Source organism: Pinus tabuliformis, chromosome 3_1 (genome assembly GCF_031772625.1).
Source record: "Pinus tabuliformis cultivar Carrire ecotype Pingquan chromosome 3_1, CPIR1, whole genome shotgun sequence".
NCBI lineage: Eukaryota > Viridiplantae > Streptophyta > Pinopsida > Pinales > Pinaceae > Pinus > Pinus tabuliformis.
The window spans coordinates 51074998-51097907 of NC_142301.1; the positions used below are offsets into that span (position 1 = coordinate 51074998).

The window sequence follows — 22910 nt, forward strand, 5'->3', positions numbered from 1 at the left end:
TCAAAGGTGCTCACCCATTAGGTGAGGGCCCTACAATAGTCCTAGGAGGCCCCACAATTCTTATTGGGCCATAGATCATTCCTCATGATTGCACTATTGAAAGCAAGTTGTCAATAACAAAGGTCACATACATTCCAGTCAGTTGCAGTTACTACCACTGCCCCATGAGTAGAGCACTTAGGATTGTGAGGGGTGTTGGGAAGTACACTACATGAGATTTCATTAGTTGGTAGTCGTGATAGATGGAAATACTCTCTTCAGATGTAGCTACTACCACTACCCCATGGGTAAAGCACTGAGTCCTGTGATGAGAGCTAGGTGGTGAGCAATGGGTTGTCTCGTTAGTTAACAATATCCACAGATAGAAACATTCTTATTAGTTGACTCGTCTGATAAATGGGACTTTCATAGCATTAGATAGAGGGAATGGAGGTAGTGCCCCATCATTGTTGATTATAGTTGGTAGTTTTTAAGAACTATGGACCTAGGCATGGCATAGGGTGAATGTGATAGGTATTATACAATGCCATAATTTTGAGTAGCTTGGTCTTTAAGGTAATGTACAAACATTCATAAATTTCCTCTATTTAGGCACATTATTATATCAATATATGGCTTATTTATTTGCAGAGGACCACTAGGATGTGATGTAGATGGTTCTTCAATAGAGGGTCTAGAGTTAAAAGTGTGGTTTTCTAAGCATAGGCATTTGACCTATCAACTAGCTAAATGTTTCATTTGTAGTAGAACCAATCACACCAACAGTATAAGGTCCTACCATAGGTTTCAAACAACTGATATATAGAATTTGGAATAATTTCATTAGAGTAAATTTGGGGTCTAGAATGGACTTCATAATAAAAAGCAGTGTTGGTTAGTTAAAATTCAAAAATGAATAGAGTTTCAAGAAATTGAGTCAAGATAATTATTGAGCTGGATCTAAAGAAGCTAAAAAGTATTATGAGCCATATTTTTATTTGACAATATTTAACGCCATATAAACCTTACATTGATTAAGATGTTGGGATATCATGTCAAGATATAGTAAATATTCTTGAAATACTAAATATAAAGTATTTTCTATTCTCACTACTTTGAACCCCCAAAGAAATTAAGTCTCAAGGAATCATTATTATCCACCCTATGTAAGTTTAATTCTTGCAAGTGAGATGTTTAAGCCCTATTGAATATATTGCTATAATAACTTCTGGTTGTTAAACTATTTTGAATTCTATAAAATAATTAGGTGTACTTTTGTAAGAAATTCAATTCATAATAATTTTGTTTCCATATACTTGAACACATTAGAGCAAAATAATTGTTCACCAAATTACTAAAGCTAAAAATCCTCTTAGTAAAACAAATTAATATTATAGATAACTACTGTCAACTTTATAACCATATCAAATAAATACCTTTTACAAATAAAATTATTACTTTAAAACAACTTAGAAAAAATTAACTTATAATCAAAATTTTAAAAAATGTGAACACATTAAATAAGCACTTCCGTATAACTACAATGAAATTATTACTTGGAAGAGCAATGGATCTAGTGATCTTCCATTATCTTCTGGATCATTAATGTACTACGTTAAGATCCATAAGTAACTACCCAAGAGAAAATGACAATTGGTAGATGCCTGGTTTTTTCCAGGTGAAATTATAGCCTCGTAAAATCCTCACAAATTTCATTAAAACCCTAAATTCTGTTCACAAATGACTATAACATAGTTCCGCTAACAATAGGACACCTAAAATATAACGTTTGGTAAAAATAAAAGAACGGTAAAACGGTTGAAAATCGCTTCATACTCGTCCACAAAAACTGGTGGCCTAACAAAGCACCAAAATTTTGTGGACTTGAAATACTTGGAATCTCCTATGAAAAATGTTGCAGCAGATATTTGTAGTCTTGAAACACTTGGAAAGTATTGATTGGCGAATACTTGGTCACCGTGAGCTCAACGTACTTCTTGGAGCACTCATTCATATTCATGTATGGAGGCGAATACTTAGTCACGAGTTGTCCGAATATTAATCCAAGAGAAAAGGTTTTTTTAAGCCATTCCTGAATTATATTTGGAAGTATGGTATTGAGAAAAAGATAAATGGAGGATGGAAAAATTATTATGGAGTTAGAAAACAATGATAAATCAATCAATATTTGGATATGAAGAAAATTAAAAAAAAATTGGTCCGTCTTGGGCTGAGGAACCTTGGCCCCTCTTGGGCTTGGCCCCTCCTGGACGTGGTCCCTCGTGGGCTGAGGAACCTTGGTCCCTCTTGGGCCGAGGGAAATAAAATAGTATATATGTATTGTTTTCCAATTTTTTTCTTGTCCTGTCTCATGGGCTTCAAATCCGAGGTTTTGTATGTGCATTAAGGTGAGCGAAAATCCTGAAGGAAATCGTAGAGACGGTGGAGGAGAGTCGATCCGATCTCCATTACTAAATTAATTGTTGCAGCAGGAGTGTGGTGCAGTGTAAGAGGTGAACTGCTTGTGGTGGCGTTTTTTTCTTTGCAGGTCAATCTTTTCGATTTTTTATTGTAGATCAATCTGTGGCTCTTTAGTGGATCTGTAGATGATCAGAGGGTGATCAGGTGTTGGTGAGTCTACCCATCATGAAGGAGCAGCGGATCCGTGAGTCTGCAGATCTGTGGATACAACACCTCCGATCAAAGGGCATTGAGGTCGAGGATCTGGTTTGGGAGCAGCGGATCTGTGAATCTGCGGATCTGTGGATACAACACCTGCGAATATGTGAGTCAGGAGCTTTTTGTATCCTGTGGAGGGTAGAACTAGGCATGGTGTGGTGCCCATCGTGTGTTTGTGGCGACCTTTGCAAAGGTGCAGAATGTGTGGAGGAGATCCAAACTCTGTTATTTTGTTGCACCTTTGAGATCTATCAAGCTCCTCAAAGCTCGGTTGTCGTTGGAACTGTGATTGTGAAGCGAGTTGTTATGTGAGGTGCTGGTGTGGAGGTTGAACCTCAAGCCAAGCGAAGGAGCCCGTGGTCAAGAAGCTCGTCATGGCAGTGAATCCCTTTATCACCGGTGTGAGGAGGAGGGTGCGTTCACCCTGTTGGAGCATAAAGAGTGATTGCGAAGTTGCTTGAATATAAAGCTTCTCGTGTTCGTCTCATTCATCTTAACTGGGAGCTTACAAGATTCATTGGTCCTCTCACAGTGTGACTGGGGAACACCTAATATGTGCTTCGGTCAATGCGATGGATCGCAATCCAAAGGCAATTGATGAACAACAATTTCTTGGTATATAGAATTCTTTCTATGTATCACTTGTAGAAAATTCACCCTCATGAACCACCCAAGCCCTGTTTATATAGGCTTTCCCTATGGTCCTTATGTAGTTTGCTTAGGAAATAATAGCAAAAGCATATGCTATTAATTCCAACATACCAAAAACAACCAATGGTCCAACTACGTATTCCTTGAGAACACTAGTCCTCAACCATGTAAAAACTACTAACTAGAAATAGTTAAGCATCTGATAGTACATTGTCCCACATCTGATCTCAACCGGGTCTCTGACAGAACTGACATGCAACAGTTATCCATGAGTGAATCCTCAGTTATCTAAAATAATAGTTGTCACATGCATGCAAGCATTAACAAACTATATTTTATTATTTCAACAACTTGTTAAAATAATCTAACTAGACTTGACTAGTTAGAACTAAGTCAACCGATTCTCTCATTTTAGAACTGAACCTTATCTCCTTTAATCAAGGGAGAAAATAATTGCATGATCTCACAAAGACTTCAAGTTTAATTTTCCATAATTAATTAACTCATGGAGATTAATTAATTAATATTTTAAACTGCTGTTAAGACCAAAATTAATTTTACTTCCTATAGATAAACTAGGGACTGCTATAAATGGGAAGGGACCCAGAAATGTTATTTTTAGAACTTTCTATTTTTAGCAGTTTCACCTCTCACCCAATGTGGCCAATGACCTCACTGGCCAAACTGCTATTTTTAGACATCTTATTTTTAGCAGGTCTATTTTTAGCACATTCTAAATTCACCATTTGTTGCACATTTTTAACACTCCCTCTCAACAAGAAAGGCTTTCTCTCGAACCCGATCTTATAAATCTAGAATGTTCTGCATGCAACACATCTACCTGGTCCACTTGCTCCAACAAAACTTGGAACAAAAACATTCCCAATTGACCACTATGTTGGGCTAGGAACATACTCTGATGCTGAAGCTCCACCTGTTGCTGACAAGTGCTCCCTCTCTGACATCTGCGCTACTGCAACATCTCCATGCATCTCGCACCATTGCACACCTCTCTGTGCCACCTAGCACTGTGCAAAACACTTGCGCCTCTCTCATTACTGCATCCTGCTAGCTATGCGTTGTCCTAAGATTCCCTGCACTGTCGCTCTCTCTGCCACTCCATCTGCATCTGTCTCTACCCAATCAGTCAGTTCCTGCTACTCCACATCGGGGCTCCTGTAGCAAGGTCTCATCCAAGAGGTTGGGTACCTCAAGGATCCTGCTCCTCCTCCTTGGGAAGATCACTCTATATCGCCCCACCTCCTACCTAGAGGTATGGGTGCATGTGATCCCTCTGCTCACCTGGCTCGAAGTTTCCCCCTACTGGAGGTCTTTGCATGAGTAGATGTCTCTACTCGATCTCCACTCAGCTTCCCCTGTTGTGGCTGCTCCACAACCTCCTGAAGCTGCTGCACCAATCGTGGCTCCTCCACAATCGTCTGAGACTTCTTTTGGCTCTGCATGTTGAGAGGTAATATTCCCTCCCTCTCAACCACCGAGTCTCTAACCTTTGCCTTACTCCTCAAGGATTTGCATGCATCTTGTACCTCAAGTGCATACAGGTTCTTGACCCGTGAACCAATCTGCTTCACCTGTCTAGTGATGATGTGTCTAAGGAAAACCTTTCCCTTACTGAAGACTACATCATAGCCTCTGTCTTCGAGCATCATGATCGACACCAAGTTTCTCTTCAGTCTTATGTACAAATAATTTTAATTTTAATATATTAATTTTTTTTATATACAAATAATTTTTTGAATTATTATGTTTAACATATAATTTTATAGAATACTATTTTTATAATCTAGAAATTAGTTATCTCCTCTACATGATTATACGATGCTAGATCTATTTTAACTCCAAATTTATCAAAACTTTAGAAAGATGAAATCTCTTGAAGTACAAACTTTTTTTGAGTTTGAGTGACCACATCGCATGCCTGAAATGTTAACTCGACACACGGCATAACTATGGTGGGGACCAAAAAACAAAATGCGTCGTCGTCAGTTCATTGGAATTTGACCCGAAACTTCTTTGTTCGCCAAGTGTCGCAGCAGCACTAAAAGCTCAGGTATATCGCATGCCTAAAATGTTAAACACACGCAATAACTATGGTGGGGACAAAAAGAACATAAGGCGTCGTCGTCAGTTCATTGGTGGCTACACGCAGCGTTCGCATGCCTAAAATGTTAACTCGACACACGGCATAACTATGGTGGGGACAGAAAAAACATAATGCGTCGTCGTCACTGGTCAGTTCATTGTTGGATACACGCAGCGTTCCGATGGTTCATTGATGGAGGGCCACGCGCACAGGTTCTACTCCGCGTACGACCAATGGCGGCTTCTACTCCGCGTACGACCAATGGAACGAGTCTAACGACCTTCGATCCAAATTCAAATCTCCATAAACATTTTCCCGCCTTCACACCACTTTCTGCCTTGTTAACTCTTCAACCCTTTTCCCATTTATACAATCACAAATCTTACCTCTCTCTCCCCGTTCACACATCCCGCCAGCTCGTGCCTTGGCAACTCTTAAACCCTTTCCATTCTATAAAATCTCAATCATCACCACATTTTCCTCACGGCCTCTGTATTTTCACGTCAGCCAGATCCACAGGCAATTCCTTCTCCATGGACTTCATTTTCTACCTGGATGGCCACTCACTCCAAGAAATAATGAGAAGCATAGTGGTACATTTAGAGTGGACCTATATTGTGCTGTGGTCGTTGGATCAGCCACCACAGTAAGTTTCTTTCTCTCTATTCTTATGAGTTTTGCATCATGAATATCAGTCGAATAAGCTGCATCAACGATATAATTACATTTTGTATGATATTTTTGGTTTACATTTTCAGAGAATTAGCATGTAAAGACGGATGGTTTAACACCGAAATGGAAACTGGTTCCTCGATGGCCCCGTCCCAGAGTGTAGGGCAGACCCTTTTCAATTTGTACAAGCTTTGTCGCTTTGCTCTGGACGCTGGGTAAGTTTAATCCACACTCGCACAATGTAGGCTCTATGCGACCGAATTAAAAAAGTTACATATCAGATTTATCTCTGGTTTTATGATGTTTTGATAGCCCTCTAAAAAAGACGTATATATTTCAGAGATCGTGTTATATATATAAATGAAATTAAAGATCTCAAGTGTTAAATTAATAAGTAGACCAATTTAGTGCATTTAAAAATACATATATATTTTTATATTTTTTTAACTATTTTTAAATAATCAAAAGCATCACTATATATATAATTCTATGGTCGAAATTGCCAATAATATATGGTACTAAGTTTTCTGTCTGCTGGAAAGAATATCAGCAGAATTTTAATGCATTGTAATGCATGGTCCAATTCAGAGTTCCAGGTTTGGCGTTGAGTCAACCGCCATATGTGTGGTTAACGGCAAATGACCTCCCGCGCTTCAGCTCTAATGAAAGCCAGGAAGTGTTCTACATGGTAACATAGATTTCCATTTCAGCCCACATTCAGTTTTTTATTTCTGGCGTAATATTTGACGTATATAAAATGCTTCCTATGGTGATGAATTTATTATTTCTCTCTCTAATTGGAATCGTCTATGCAGGCCGCTGGTATTCAGGTGAGTGTTTCAGACACGTGGCAAGATGCACTTAAATTAATTGTGGTTTCTTCGGTCGCCCCCTTCCCTTTCCCTGACATTTCATTATTTCTTAGACTGCAGTATTCATTCCCTGCGGAATCGGTGTAGTAGAGCTCGGAACAACAAAATTGGTGAGACATCATATTATACACACCCCAGCTATGGGCCCATCTACTACTCATCTGCATTCTTTTGATTCCATGCTGAATTCAATGGTTTCACTTGTAGGTTCAACCGGATGAGCAAAATAAATTGCGATTTTCAAGCCTTCTGGCTAATGTAATCGTGTCACCCAACATTTCTGTCCCCATGCCCATGCCTATTCCTGAGACGAGCATATTAACTCCATCTTGTTCTTCGCTGCTATCACGCTCCATTGACAGTCATGAGAGTTCATCCAATGTTCCTTACCTGCAACCGTTGCAATGGCCGTCTTCTTCTGGGCTTTTGGTCGGTGGCTTTGATCTTGAGATTTCCTCAGCGCAGCTTAGCGTTCCAGGTGTACTGCTATTCCCGCAAACCAGTCAGGCCAGCGGTTTCCCTGTTGCCCCATCAACGGGGAAGATGATGATGAGCGCATTTGACATATGGAGACTGCCAAGTAACACGCGGAGCCAGCCCGTGGTTGAGGGTCAGTACAGATTGAAGAGAAGCCTAGCAATCTTGAGGAATATTCATGCAGAAAGATTGGGGCAAATCTCAATGTCTGGGAGTGAAAGACCACCAGGGGGAACGGTTTCTAGCGGTCAGATTCATCATCTAATTTCTGAGCGTAGGAGGAGAGAGAAATTGAGAGAGAAGTTTGACGCATTGCGTACATTCATACCTCGTGGCGCAAGGGTACGTTCCATGAAATTTTTTTGTTTTGTTGTTGTAATGAAATATGGCCATCCGTTGACCTTTGGATTTAATTTCTATAGCTATTGAAAATATATGTAATACCCAGCAGTTCTTCCCTTAAATTTAAGTTGGAAGTAGGTACAAAAAAAATGAGTTGTGTTAATATATTTGCAGAAAGACAAGGCTAAAATGAGTTGTTGTTAATATATTTGCAGAAAGACAAGGCTTCCATATTGGGGTACACGAGAGAGTATTTAATTAGTCTCAAATCGCGGGGGGAAGAACTTGAAGAGAGGAATAAAGAGTTGGAATCAGAATTGAAGAAGCTCCCACGTGCTCAATCTAAGGAGGGTGCAGCCATCAGCACAGCCCTGCAACAATGTCAGGAGGGTACAGGCACCAGTACAAGCCTGCAACAACAGGGCTCCACAGGTAGTGAGGGCAGAAAGAGCGTGGTGACAGTTGAAGTATCAAAGATTGGAGGCAGTGCTAGTACCGCTTCTTCTGATGAAATGGCAAATATAGCAGCTGTGGTCGACAACCCTAGAAATACGATCGATTCTATGGTCGCGATGCTGGAGAGTCTGAGAGAAATGAGGGTTCCTCTTGTTTCCATGGCCACGTCCACAGCACATCATGAACACGATGAATCACACTTGAGATATCGAATGACTGCAACCATCAAATTGCAAGATCATGTAAGAATATAAAATTCGATTGGCATTCTGATTCCACTAGAAAGATATAGTTTATTCCAAGGCTTCGCCATATTTATGTTGTTAATATCTGTGATTGGACCGGAAATTTGCAGGACACGGAGCAGGTGAGGGAAGGTTTGGTGAGTATGGTGAGGGAAGCTAGTGAGCCGCCGCCGTAGAAAGGTCAGGTCTGGTCAATTGTTTGGATTCTGGACGTCCACATGCATCTAATTGCATCTCAAACAAATAATTATTAAAACTCCGCCTCGAACGCATTCACTTTGAATGATAAAATCATTGTAGTTTAACGGATTTAACGATTCTGTGGGGAAGTACATCGGAAAGAGTTTCTGATGGAAATTTCCACTTTGTTGGCTGGAAAATTTGCCGCTATTGCCTTTTCTTTTTAAGTAATATTATGTTGCGTGTCTCTCAAATTTTTTTGTGAAATGCATGGCATTGTATAAGGTGCAACACAAAATAATATGAATACGTGGTTGTGGAGAATTTTTTTTTGAGAGGATGTCATGTGGTAGGAAAGACTTTTTATATCATAATGTGGTAAGAAAATTTTATATGATATTGTTGTAAGGAAAAATCTTTTTCGCGTTGTGATGGAAAACAACTTTTATACATGGTAAAGTTTAAAATTATATATATTTTATAAATATAGGAAAAAAACAAATTTTATCCCTATAAAATGTGACGATTTTTTCGTTTCTAATTGATATATATATATATATATATATATATATATATATATATATATATATATATATATATATATATATATATATATATAATTATTTTCATATATTAAAAACTAGCATTTGCACCAAATGTTGCAAAGGAAACGCCTTAAGGCATAAATTGAGGAACAATTCCGACATGGGAATGGGAAAATGTACATAAGATGCAGATATGTAGCATAAATGAGATTCTAAAGATGTATAAATTGAAGTTTATTTAGGGTGCTTAAGTCTATATTTTTTTTTAATTAGTGAATTAATATTGCATATAAATCTCATAAAATTCAACCAACTTATAATTGAGGGCTCTGATCTCTAAGTTTGACTTTGGGTCATTAACATGGTAATGCATTGTCTCAACCACTAAACCACATAACAACAAACAAAAGACTACAAAATGTTACGATCATTACTATAGTAAACCCAATGACTCTACACACAATAATTTATTCTTTACTCGAAGAGAATATTGCTTAACCATATCCACAAAAAGATTGCAAGGTGGAAAGCATTATGCAGAACAAAATCTCTGTTATTATAACTTGTAAGTTGTAGCATTGTTCCAACCAATAAAACTATCTTCACATTTTGGAAGATCAAATGGAAATAAGTTTTGAAGAATTCAATAAAAAACGTCCAAGATCATTGGATCACATGATTAATGGTACCCTGTCCTATGAATCTAATATTTTTATGCACTTACAATTAAGGGAGAAAACAAGGTCCAAACAATGTATACCACAGGGACCAATAAATAGTATATTTGCTAATCCTTGCTAGGATCAGAAAAAACAACATTACTTCTCCTTAAATCCTTCACAATCAAATTATACAATTGTTGTACAACACAAGGCCCATGCTGTTGTCAATAGTTCTGATTGAGAATGCGACCAGATTCCTTCAATCTCATACAATGATTAATGCACCAATTATACAATTGTTGTACAACACAAGACTCATGTTGTTTTCAATCAAGCAATAGTTCTGATCGAGAATGCGCCAGATTCCTTCAATCTCATATAGTGATTAATGCACCAAACATAGATGTACTAGTTGCAACGACTTTTATATCATTTTGCTGATGTTGTCATGTCAAAATCAATGTGATACAATTAAGTCACCTTTAAGAAGAACCTCATTGCAATTTCTATACAAGGATGTGTGTCTTATCATTACTCATTCTAATTTCACCTCTTTTATTGTCAGACTTCACGAATTAGCCTCCAAATGCTTGCTTCATCCACAGACCAGTGAATTACCTTTTATAAATATTTTGTTTGAGCATTGGAACTCAATAACATTTACAAAATTATAAAAAGTTTATCTCCAATCAATTTCTTTTCTTTTCTTTTTCTTTTTCTGATTTCCACTTATTATTGTTATATAAATATCTAAACTCATTTTATAATACTTTAAAAATAGAAATTTTCAGATATTATAATCCCTAAATCCTTTCTTCCCATTCTTAATGACTTTTGCAATTGGAAATAGGGCTTTGCAATTAGGTTCCCTCTGCATTAAACTCTGCAACTGACCCACCACGGTTAGTGGTGGAGTCCTTGGAGGGGTTTTATTCTCTTGAACAAAATTCAAGTGACAAGAAAGAGTCTGGGCTCCCGGATCTACACCGGGCCTGTACATTATTACTGGAATCTCTTGTACCTGTTTTGGCAGATCCTATTTTGGGTGTTGAACATCCAATTCTGCCCTTAAATATAAAGGAGCAAGCCAAAAGTATTGCACATGAATGGAAGTCGAAGATAAACCTTGAGGGAGATGTTGCCAATGGCAATTCGTTGGAGGCCCAGGCCTTCTTGCAACTTCTAGCTACTTTTGGAATTGCGTCAGAGTTTGATAAAGATGACTTATGCAAGCTTGTTCTTGCATTTGCACGGTGCAGGCAGACACCTGAACTTTGTCGTTCCCTTGGACTTGAATCAAAAATGCCAGCTTGGTTGGCTGGTGTTCTGTAATGTTAGCCTCAGTGGCTAGGCTGGCAAAATTTCCATCCATTTTGGTAGATAGGCTTTTTGTTGTTTTTCTGGCATTCATGGCTAGCTTGGTTTTTTTGAGGGACTGGTGGATTTTATCAGTATACTTGGTTGTGGTTGATTGAGTTGAAGATAAATTTTGGTAATCCTGGCTGTAGTAAACCTTCCCAACGTTTTTTGTTTAGTCCAGTGAACGGGTTTCTAAGTTGACGGGGTTGGTAGTCTTTTCTTTAGATCTCAACATTTCATATGCAAGGCAGACACTGAGTGGCCTCTACCAGGTAGACATCTTTTTATGAGGTAGAAAGTTGTATGTAAGTTATTTTGTTGATATTAATAAAGGCACCTGAAGATGATCAGCTATGGTAAAGTGTCATAAGGCCTTTCATGAGTGGGGAACTGTTTACTTACGAAAATGGTCTCAAGCTGGCATAGTTGTTATCTTTATTGACAAATCCGTTGAAGTTGTCTGTATTGTTTTTTTCTTTCACAGTAAACTGTCTTTTGGTATTTCAAATGTTTGTGACATATTCAGATTAACTGAAAATTTTGTGACAATTTCATGCAGATGTTGTAGAAACCCTGGTCAATAGTGGAAAACAAATTGAGGCAGTCAACTTTGCTCATGCATTTGGGCTGACAGAGAAGTTTGCACCTGTTCCTTTTTTGAAAACAAATTGAGGCAGTCAACTTTGCTCATGCATTTGGGCTGACAGAGAAGTTTGCACCTGTTCCTTTGTTGAAGGAATATCTGAAAGATGCTAAGAAAGCTTCTCAGGCAAGTTTAAAAAGCGGGAATAACTCTACTGTTGCACAAGTACGATTGTATTACTGTTATACAAAATGTCTTGTTATGTGATGATCATTTTGGCTTAGTATTGTTGGTTATATCGGAAGTTCCTTTTTTGACCGATATTTTTATTTGCTGCTACAGAATGAAGTAAATACAAAAGAGCTTTCTGCTTACAGAGCTATTATAAAGTGCATTAAGGAGCACAAACTTGAATCGCAGTTCTCACCAGATCCTCTTCAAAAGCGTGTAGCTCAGCTAGAGAAAGCTAAGGCTGATAGAAAAAGGTCTGCAGGTGCTGTTAAGTCTCAACCTAAGCGTCCTCGTGCCAATGGAGGAAATGCTGGTGTATATATGCCTCCGTTAAGTGCAGATGAAAGAACTCCGACTCTTTATGCTTCTTCCAATGGTGCAGACAGAAGCTTTTATAGGTCTTTGGATAGAGTACAATATTCTGGTACAGCTCCAGGTGTTACATCCTACAACCTACAGGGCCAAAATGCATATGACAGATCAAACCAAGGATTATATGGAGCAGGCTATGGTGTTGGAAATAGGACTCCAGTCTCGCTCTCAAGGCCATATATGTATCCATCAGATAACATGGGGCCTTCGTTGTTGGGTTCTGATTCTTACAACTCCTCTACTAATTACAGCAACCATCACTTTGGCAGTAGACTGCCTGCCCCTCCTCCAGCTTATCAGTCTTCTTTTATACATTAGGTAGGTACAGTGCTTATCTTACCATGGTGAAGCAAGTTCTGATCTTATCAGGCCCCATAAAACCTTTTCTATTGGATGTGGCTGGTAGTAAGCACTTAGCTTTGAAGAGGTTTTTTGACTTTGTTTCTGTAAATATAAAAGATTGGCAAAGTTCATTTGGCAGCTTTTCACAATTTTCAGTGGTGTTTTCTTCTATTAAGGAATCTTCTATTAAGGAATTTTATTTTTGTATGGTATTGAGTGCTTCATCACTTTCCCAGGTTACTATATACTGTAGTGTTTACAGTTCAAAGATGATTCTTTGCATAATTTTGGTATTTTTTTATTTGTTTGACAAATTAGAGAGGATCAATCTGTCTCTTTGTGGAAGATTAAAATTTGGTGAATAATATATCATTTGTGATCTTGTTTGGAGCTCATAACACAAGACTTTCAATTGCATTGTATGCCGAGGGCTGGTCTTGTGCTAAATATGATTTAATTGTCCACTTGCACGTTACCTCATTGGTACCTGTTTACTCTACGCCTATGAAGCGAATCAGATTTTATTTTGATTAGTCCAATTGTAAGGCTATTTTTGAAACTAGACCCTGCCCCTCTTAAGCTGGACCCTGCCCCTCTTAAGCTGCTGCATGATTTAAATCCCCCTTTTTGAGCAGAAATGATTTGTAGTGCTAGTGGTATAGTTGTTATACCCTGCATTAATATTTTTGTGTTCTCTGTAACGAGGACAAAGCACATTGGAGTTATATGTCCCATCTAGAACTAGCAATTGTCTCAAAAGGTACAAAGAGAGGCCGATAGGATTATTAAATTAGAATTGTTGAATTTCTCTAGAAGAGATGTTGGTTCAAGCCTACAAGGAGCAAAGAGATTTGATGTTTGGAGTTCTATGCTTTTTAGACACCATATTTCTTTAAATACAACTTAATTTTAGAAAAAGTTCAACCGCAATGCAGTTCTGCCATGCAGACATACACTTAAATCGCTATTGGGCTTATGATATTGACAAATTCAAAGTAAACTGGTATACAAGAGAATGTACCAAGCTAAACCATAAGTTACACATCTTCAGACCTAAAAAAGTACATAACAATGGTTTGGCATATCAATAGCGATATCATAATTGCTTTTCCTTCCACATACATACAATTGCTCCAAAGGCAAGGACAAGAAAATTTTTCAGCTCTAGTGAGCACCAGTGGGTCACCAAAACGAGTGACCACTAATGGCTTTCACATTTATACAAGGAATTGGCAAGGGACTTTACATGGACTCCACTCAACTTGAGACACAGCTTCAGCCAATATGGAGAGTGATTGAAATTGAACATAGCTAAGTAGTGGCATTGGCTCACAGTAATACACCAAGTATAAAATATTTAAGCTTTTACAGAAGCAAGGAGTAAGAAAAATTATGAAGCTCAGAGAAGTAGATTTAAATCAATCAAATCTTGTTGAACGGCTATAATGTCCATAGAAATAATCTTCCAATGTTCTGCTCTCATGTACAAGATTTACACTTTGATCTGGACAACTGTTTGATACCAAACCATCATCAACTCCAAGCATTGCAAGTGATAGATGAGTTTGGATGTCACAACTCCCAGAGTTTTCTCCAGATTCATCCTCAATCAATTCATCTAATTCCATGGACATTGTCAATTACCTCTTGGTCCAATAAGGTAGGTCATCTCCTTCTCCTCGTAGTAATTTCAAAGTCTGCAATAATAAGTTACAGACAAACAATGAGGAAGAATAAGTTCACGTTCTTACATTAACATTTATCCATTGTTTGAAATTTCACAAAGTCAGTTTAATGCAAAGGTAAGCCACTTTATTTGGGGAAACCAAAGCTTTCACTTCAAATCTTGCAATCCAGATTTCAGCTAGGATAGTGATTCTCAGGAAAGTTATATACTCTCTTGATATTGGAGCGAAAGCAGATATGCTGGCTCTTCTTGCCTATTCAGGGAGGGGTAATTTGCATACTGAAGCTTTGGTTTGAGATATGATGTAATCTCTTTTGCTAATATTCAAAGAATATTATATTTCATTAATGGAAAAATAGATTATTGGCAATTGAGGCTTTGAATATTTTGCCATAATCCACCATCAGCATTTAGGGCTAACCTGTTTAAGGGTGATGATTTTACAAATTGAACTACTAAACAAATGTTTAGATTGCAACCCTAAACACTAGGTCTAAACACCCTTTACTCTATGTTAGAAGGATATCAACTCGATATTTCATGTGCCATTCTTCGTTATGGGAAAAAACAATTCTAGCACTAACTCCTCACAGGAAAGGAAATGTCTTCAAGCAACTAAATTTGACATAAGATCATAAACTGAAACATATATATGCAACTAATGAGAATAAGAGTAATTACTCTGTTCATTCGAGGTCGAAACTAAGCTGCCTGTCTCAGACAACATGCTGCACCAATGACCATTCTCTTCATCTTCCTCATGTCATAAGCATCTTCCAAAAGTGGATCTACAAGTTCTTTTACAGAGCCAGCTGCCAGTAATGGCCTTGCCTAAATTTTGAAATTTACAAGAGATTAAGATTCTGAACCAAGACAAAGAAACCAAAAGAATCCAAAATTATCAAATACAAAACAAGCAGCCTTGCCTAAATTTTGAAATTTACAAGAGATTAAGATTCTGAACCAAGACAAAGAAACCAAAAGAATCCAAAATTATCAAATACAAAACAAGCAAGGACACTAGAGCCCTACCCACATAACCAAGCTTTCTTGGCCTTTAGGATTCTTGTCATTGATTGGTTTTCTTCCAGTTATTAGCTCTAGAAGAACTACTCCAAAGGAATACACGTCCATCTTCTCATTAACCTTGCCATACATGAAATATTCTGGAGCCAGATACCTGAAATATGATAGCAGCTAGTTTTATGAAGGCTTGATTATAAATGACATTTATTTTCCTAAGGAAAGAGTTGGTGTAAAGAAAGAAATGGATATTTACCCAGATGTAACTACAACATCACTACCTATTATTTTTTCTCACCCCCTTGAGAATAGATTCACTAATGGATTCCCACAGTTTGAAATAGAATCCAAGGCATCAAAAGGTAAACCTAGGATACCCACTTATTCAAGACATGTTCTCTAGACACTGTCACTTTGCATTTAAGTAATTTCATTCATCCTCTTATGCAGATCTCAACAAGTTTCCTTCAACCGATCATCTTGGGTACCTGCTTGAGGTACTGGAGAATAACGAAGATGAGCCTAAGCGGGACAATGATGATCAAGAAAGGTAGAGACCCTCATCCACAGTCTGCAGTTCTGTAAAATAAAGAACATGACAAAGATTTTACTTAGAAAACAAGCTGTCAATAATGGGTTCCTGGAAGTAGTTGAATAGAAGCTACTTTGTTTTGTTTTGGTGATTATTATAAAAAGGTAATGATCAGTGAGTTTCTTTCCTTGCAACAGCTATGGACATAACCTTCCAGAGAGTCCATTTTCAAATCTTAATGGATCCAATGATATTAAAACAATATTATATACTATAGAGAAAACAATGGGGAACATGCCCACTATTTCCAAAGTTTTAACACAAGCATCATCAACATCTGCTATCGATAAGGAACTTACTTGTTCTTTATGCCTGGGTACTTAGAATAATCGCTTTTTTTACATTGTTATTTCAATGATTTATCTGTATTCTAACAATAGACAACAAAATCTGAAACTTCTACCCATAAATCTATGTGCAGATGCCGTTGTGGAACCGAAGCAATTAGCGTGTAGCCACTTATTTTGTTTCAAATGTGTGCCAAAGGTGAGATAAACCAAGCACTCATTTTCATTATTAAATCAATATATTTTTGAAAGAACATATATAACTGATTTAGGCTGCCATTTCTGTGAATTTTGTTGGTGCAAGTAATTAAATTGTCTGAGGAGTGCCCCGAGATACATCAAGGATTTTATCAGTATACTTGGTTGTAGCATCCATCAGTATACTTGGTTGCTGCCACTTAAATACTTTATTTACAAGTCTTTTTTTATTTGTGAGATAAAAGGGAGGGAATTCAGAGTGATGCTCCTATTAAAATTTTTGACTCCAATCGACCTATTATGGCCATTAAATTCTGACTCCCATGGACCGACGGATATTATTATTTTTTCTCTGTATAAATAGGTCAACCTCAAATTTCAGGAGAATGACTTGGAGTCAATTAGAGATTCGCATGTTTTAGTAAGTGAAAAATTTCCTCATGGTTTCAGAACCGTAACTGACCTAGCCTCGAAATGTGCTGCATTTGAGAGATCTGAACGCCCATCCATGAACCTAAGTTGCTCGTTTTGTTGAAATTTGAGTTGAGTTGAGTTAGGTTGGGTTGAAAATATGTGGTTAACATTTTTTACGATAGTGGATTGTTAATTTGCTGTAGTGATTTAGATTAAGTTGAGGATAGAATTTTTTTAATATTACTATATTATTAAAAATATATTTGATCTGTAAAATTAACATAGATTTATTTTAAGTACGGATCTAACCTAAGTCAAGAAAAATCAAATTGTATAGATCCATTTTAAGTACGCGATCTAATGAGAAAGATCAATTTTTTTCACTGGAAAAGGATCTCAAATTTTTTCACCTGCAAACTTCTTTAGAGTGAAAAATAGAACGTGTTGATTTTCATAATTTAAATTGTATCTTTGAATGTCAAAAAAAGTATATATAGAATGAAATAAATATTTTAACCATAAAAATTTATAAAAAATTAAATGATATATAATATATATGTAATTGAAATTAAAATATTTTACATTTTATCATCAAAATTAAAATGTTGCAGCAGTCCATTTATCGTTCAATATATCATTTTAAACCCTTTTGGGCATTTATTTTTGATTTGTACAGATGGCGTTTCACATAGATTGTGAACATTGGTCCTCAAAGATCTGACTGAATTGCAATGTTGTGGTCATGATTTGTGACCATCACTAGAAAAGACAATCTCACAAATCCTTACTAGATATTCTGGAATACATTTCACAATAGTTTGGTAACGGTTACTAAAATCTTACCCTCCATGGACACACATTCCACTGGCCACAAGTGCTTCAGTATTTCCATCGAGAGTAAAATTTAACTCATTCATACAAAATCTTTGGGGATGGATATGTCAAGCTGTTAATTTCCTGATATATGGATAACTTTCCAATCTGTTCTCTAGAGACTGTCACTTTGCATTTAAGTAATTTCATTCATCCTCTTATGCAGATCTCAACAAGTTTCCTTCAACCGATCATCTTGGGTACCTGCTTGAGGTACTGGAGAATAACGAAGATAAGCCTAAGCGGGACAATGATGATCAAGAAAAGTAGAGACCATCATCCACAGTCTGCAGTTCTGTAAAATAAAGAACATGACAAAGATTTACTTAGAAAACAAGATGTCAATAATGGGTTCCTGGAAGTAGTTGAATAGAAGCTACTTTGTTTTGTTTTGGTGATTATTATAAAAAGGTAATGATCAGTGAGTTTCTTTCCTTGCAACAGCTATGGACATAACCTTCCAGAGAGTCCATTTTCAAATCTTAATGGATCCAATGGTATTAAAACAGTGTTATATACTACAGAGAAAACAATGGGGAACATGCCCACTATTTCCAAAGTTTTAACACAAGCATCATCAAAATCTGCTATCGATAAGGAACTTACTTGTTCTATATGCCTGGGTACTTAGAATATTCGTTTTTTTTACATTGTTATTTCAATGATTTATCTGTATTCTAACAACAGACAACAAAATCTGAAACTTCTACCCATAAATCTATGTGCAGATGCCGTTGTGGAGCCGAAGCAATTAGCATGTAGCCACTTATTTTGTTTCAAATGTGTGCCAAAGGTGAGATAAACCAAGCACTCATTTGCATTATTAAATCCATATATTTTTGAAAGAACATATATAACTGATTCAGGCTACCATTTCTGTGAATTCTGTTGGTGCAGGTAATTAAATTGTCTGAGGAGTGCCCTATCTGTGTGCAACACAAGGGCAACCAGGGCTTTAAACTTTCTGCAAGGAGAGATTTACAATTTGATTATTACCCTTGGGAAAGAGAGCCAGTCCCACACCAAATGTGTCGTAGTTATACAAAATATACATCATGATACTCAGCTTGGTCCATTTCTCAGATGGCACCGGGTCTAAAATATAAAACAATTTGAAAATGGTGCAAATGCAATCCTTTGTACCTATATGAAGATACAGATAATGTACACAGTGCCCCAAGATACATCAAGGATTTTATCAGTATACTTGGTTGTGGCATCTGTCACCTTTAATACCCTTCCAAGGCCCTATTACCGATTACAGTATGGTGCCCATGCTCAAGCTGTCAAATGAATGAAATAGTAAAAACCTACTGGTTGAAATTGTTCCATGCTTGCAGGCTGACTATTTTGTCAATCTACTCTTCATTCTTAGCACTTGTGCTGATGCATAACAGATTTCACTCAGATAGGAATCCAAAGTTGACAAACAGTTTCTCGTGGCTCTCAATTAAGAGTGGAGATACTCACAGGGAACAGTAATCCGGGAGGCTATAAACATGGCGCTGAAGCATTATACTCAATAAGCACTCTGTTTCGTCTGGGAAGCAATCATACAGGAGAAGGCGCCCTGGAAATATTATGAACACTATCAATTTCATCAAAATTATAACTAAATGAAATTCACCAAAATTCTAACTTGAGGAAAAAGATAAGATTTGATAATTTTATTAATCTGAAACCCATGAACATAAAAGCAGGTAAATCGGACTTTAAAAGCACATCAGTATAAAAACAAGTAGGATGCCAAAGTAGATCCTATACCTAGGCTATCAAACCCAAAAAAACAAAATAAGTATGTAGAAGAAAGAGGCACAAAAATGTGGCATCAAAACAAATGTATTCTAGACACAGATGAACAGAACTTACCACAACCAATAACAGCCGCGAGCTGAAGGGTAGGTGTTGGAGCATACAGGAAGGGGGAAATAAAATGGAAGACAATTTGTAAACGAATAGTTGAATGGTGGATAAAGATCAAATCCATCAGACATGCCAGCACGTATTCACGCATGGAACAATCCTCATGATAGAGTGTCGTCTCAAATATAGGTAGAAGCCTGAAAAAAATGAGTCTGGAATTGAAGCAGCAGGAGCATGCCAATTTAAGTGCCAACAACCTGGTCTCTGAATCTTTAGATTGCAATCCATTTCCAAGATAAATTGCTAGTCTAGACTTCATCAAAGCTTCCTCCTCCTCCTTTGCCTCTTTCTCCAGCACATACTAAAAATCACCAAAATGAAATAACCATTAACTTCTGAACATAAACGTTAAACGCTAAACCCTAAACCCCCATTTTTAATAATAAATCCTAAACGTTAACACTCGGCTACCTTCGAATTATAAAATCTAAAACCTGCACTCTAGAACAGAGCCGTTTGCTGTTGGCGTTCTCAAGTCTAAACCCTAGACTCCTAAGTCAGATATGCAGTTTAAAATACATCATTTATACTCTAAACACAATGTTAATGGATCCTTAAAACCGAAATCATGAACCCCAACCTATCGTTGCAGTTTAAATTCTAAGATATGAATCACGAACCTGGTCGATCTCTACTGAACTTTAAAATTCAATCCTGAACCTTAAATGAGGTAAATTAAATACCTCTAAAAGACGATCTTGATCAAAAATGGAGCTGCAAATCTTCTCCTCCACAGCATAAAGCATCTTCTCATTCGAGGATTTGCCAAACCCTAATTCGAACATTGCTTCCCTGAGGGCATGAAAACTGAAATCTACAATGCATTTGGCGTAATCCACCAAACTCTGGGCCTCGACAACAGAATTGGCGTTAAGGGCTCGGAGGAGCAGCTGAGAGCAAAGTTGTTTGCGGGTACTGAATGGAAAAACAAAACCCTCAGATTTGAGGGAATCCAAAATTCCGCTCAGGGCCCGCAGATCTTTGCACTCGGACAGAAAATTGAAGTGGTCTATCCGCACTGAATTGGGATTTTCAAACTGAGAAAGCAGCCAGGAAATTTGTCTATAGATAACTATAGAAAATTCAGAAGATGCCAAGGAAATCGAAACTCCAGCGAAGCCATCACTACTGTCTGCGAAGGGTTTCGAGCGGGTAATCTCTCCAGCATGAGATAAACAGGGAGTTCAACCAGCGCTGATTAAAATTCCAACTATAATGATCTGATCCAACGGCACAATCTCTTTTAATCGTCTAACACATCAGATCAATGGTCGAAAATAAGACACGGTGGCATATAAGGGAGTTCTTCCCAGAGGGAAACGCCTTACAGCGTAATTATACAGTGGCATATGCTTATCAACCCCTTGGTTTGTTGATGCATAACCTATTATGGTGTACACAATCAATAAATATGATTAGATTGTTTATATTTTGAAAGATACATTGGCAATAGATTTTCAAAAACCTATGCAATTTGAGTTGTTGCCCTGAAGCACATATCAACATTTCCATTAATTTCACCATACCTGCTCTATGTGGCCTTGAGGAAAGTGAAAAGCTCTCTCCCCAATACGAGGCAAAGTAACAAGTGGACCAGCACATGCATGCCATATCTCTTCATAAAGAAGAGATTCACCAACATCTGCAACAAACAAGCACATGTATTAAACCTTAACTACCTTCATCACTCTTAAATACAAGGGGTGTCTAAGTGGATCAGACAAAAGGCCTTCGCTAGAGTAGATTAGTAGGGGAGTTTCACAGTAAAAACATAAAAGAAAGAAGCCAAAAAAAAACAAACAAACAAACAAACAGGCTCTTCAATTTTTAATGGTACAGAAAGATGGAAATGTCGTGAGTGGATTTCATATTCCCGGTAATAAACCCAAAAACAGGGCAGCAAATTTTAGTGGAATTGTCTGCTCAATTTCTAGGTCTAAATCAATGGTAAAAACCCATGAACAAAGCACTCAAAAAATAGTATAGTTCATATTTCTTGTGATTCCATACTCAAATCCCATAAAGGAGGCAGTAAAATATTTGGATTATTACAAAAATTCAAAATCCTCCAATCCATCATGTCTATAAAATTGGGTTTATTGAGTATGATCATGAATAGATGATGGTAACTCGCATGGCAAGGAAGTGAAACAGTTGTCTAAATGCAAATGGGATAATATATCATTCAAGAAGTCTTAATGCCAATAGGTTGTTATGAACTTCTCACACCACGAAACGTAGTTAGAGATGGCCCAGATGGGTAATGGGTAAATGATGGTAACTCGTAGCTAAGGAAGTAAAAATTGTCAACTAAATCAAGATGGGATGGAAAATCATTCAAATAGGCCTAATGCCCATGGGTTATGAACTTCTTACACCGGGAAATTCATAGTTATGATAGTCAGTCAATGGATTTTGAGTAAAATCCACACATAGGGTAGAAGAAAAATGAAAACGTCTTTAACAGGCACAAGATTTTGCATTTCTCAAGGTAAACCTATGAGAAAAAATGAGGAGATGGGTTCTGGATTTCTTGTACCAAGAATCCATATATCCAACTGCAAGATGTTGGTTGACTTTATAGGGCCAGAACACCTCGTATACTAATAAAACTTCTTATCCAAATGAAACTACAACAAAGGTGAGAACAGAGTTACCAGTCCCAATCCCTACCGAAAATGCATTCTGTGTTGAATTTGTACTTTGGGAAGGCATAAGAGACTGAGGAGCTCCTGCAACCTCATTGGGTAAAGTCAAATAGTTACCTGCAGAACTATTATTAGTCAACCTGCCAGAGAAATTCCTTAAGCTATTTGCATAAGCCATGATATCTCGTGGGAAGGAAATCAAGTGAAATTACATGGGCCAAGGCTACTTGGCTCCTACTGAATATTGCCGTATGGAAAAAATAAAACTAGTAGCAGTATACAGTATAGATGCATACGCCAAATGACAGTCAAATTTTAAATCAATATTTTTAATAATTGTATCAATTTATTGCAATCTCTTCCTACAAATTACAGATAGCCATTAAGCCAAGAACAGTACTTGAGCTTGGGAATCGAACTCACCCCAGGAACTTTAGTGGTGGCTGAGTTAAATGGGTAAGATTTCCAGACTTTGTTGTTTTTATTTTGATCACGAATTATATACTGTTACCTA

At 37.3% G+C, this 22910-nt stretch overlaps 2 protein-coding genes, 1 long non-coding RNA gene and 1 pseudogene across 3 annotated transcripts; 3 read left to right on the forward strand and 1 right to left on the reverse strand.

The window, feature by feature from the left end:
- Positions 1-5910: 5910 nt before the first annotated feature.
- Positions 5911-6362, forward strand: LOC149185716 (uncharacterized). The gene is made up of 2 exons (XR_016256070.1): positions 5911-6059; positions 6172-6362. It is a non-coding gene; the product is annotated as an uncharacterized LOC149185716 (long non-coding RNA).
- Positions 6363-6789: 427 nt separating this feature from the next.
- LOC149185717 (uncharacterized) lies at positions 6790-8805 on the forward strand. The gene is made up of 4 exons (XM_089412476.1): positions 6790-7067; positions 7165-7776; positions 7992-8474; positions 8588-8805. The coding sequence occupies exons 2-4, from the start codon at positions 7246-7248 to the stop codon at positions 8651-8653; spliced, it is 1080 nt and encodes a 359-aa protein (XP_089268602.1). The 5' UTR covers positions 6790-7067; positions 7165-7245; the 3' UTR covers positions 8654-8805.
- Positions 8806-9362: 557 nt separating this feature from the next.
- On the forward strand, positions 9363-12727 carry LOC149185718 (FRIGIDA-like protein 3; annotated as a pseudogene).
- Positions 12728-19267: 6540 nt separating this feature from the next.
- On the reverse strand, positions 19268-21409 carry LOC149185719 (uncharacterized). Its single transcript, XM_089409118.1, has 4 exons — positions 21275-21409; positions 20432-20785; positions 19695-20049; positions 19268-19395 (listed from the first exon to the last, which is right to left on the reverse strand). The coding sequence occupies exons 1-4, from the start codon at positions 21407-21409 to the stop codon at positions 19292-19294; spliced, it is 948 nt and encodes a 315-aa protein (XP_089265244.1). The 3' UTR covers positions 19268-19291.
- Between the last annotated feature and the right edge of the window lie 1501 nt (positions 21410-22910).

Coding starts and splice junctions, on each gene's coding strand:
- LOC149185717 (XM_089412476.1), top strand. CDS start 7,246: ATGCCCATGCCTATTCCTGAGACGAGCATATTAACTCCATCTTGTTCT. Junction 7,777..7,991: donor TCATACCTCGTGGCGCAAGG/GTACGTTCCATG, acceptor ATATATTTGCAG/AAAGACAAGGCTTCCATATT. Junction 8,475..8,587: donor CCATCAAATTGCAAGATCAT/GTAAGAATATAA, acceptor GGAAATTTGCAG/GACACGGAGCAGGTGAGGGA.
- LOC149185719 (XM_089409118.1), bottom strand. CDS start 21,409: ATGTGCTTGTTTGTTGCAGATGTTGGTGAATCTCTTCTTTATGAAGAG. Junction 20,050..20,431: donor ATCAAGATCGTCTTTTAGAG/GTATTTAATTTA, acceptor GGTGATTTTTAG/TATGTGCTGGAGAAAGAGGC. Junction 19,396..19,694: donor CGCGGCTGTTATTGGTTGTG/GTAAGTTCTGTT, acceptor TAATATTTCCAG/GGCGCCTTCTCCTGTATGAT.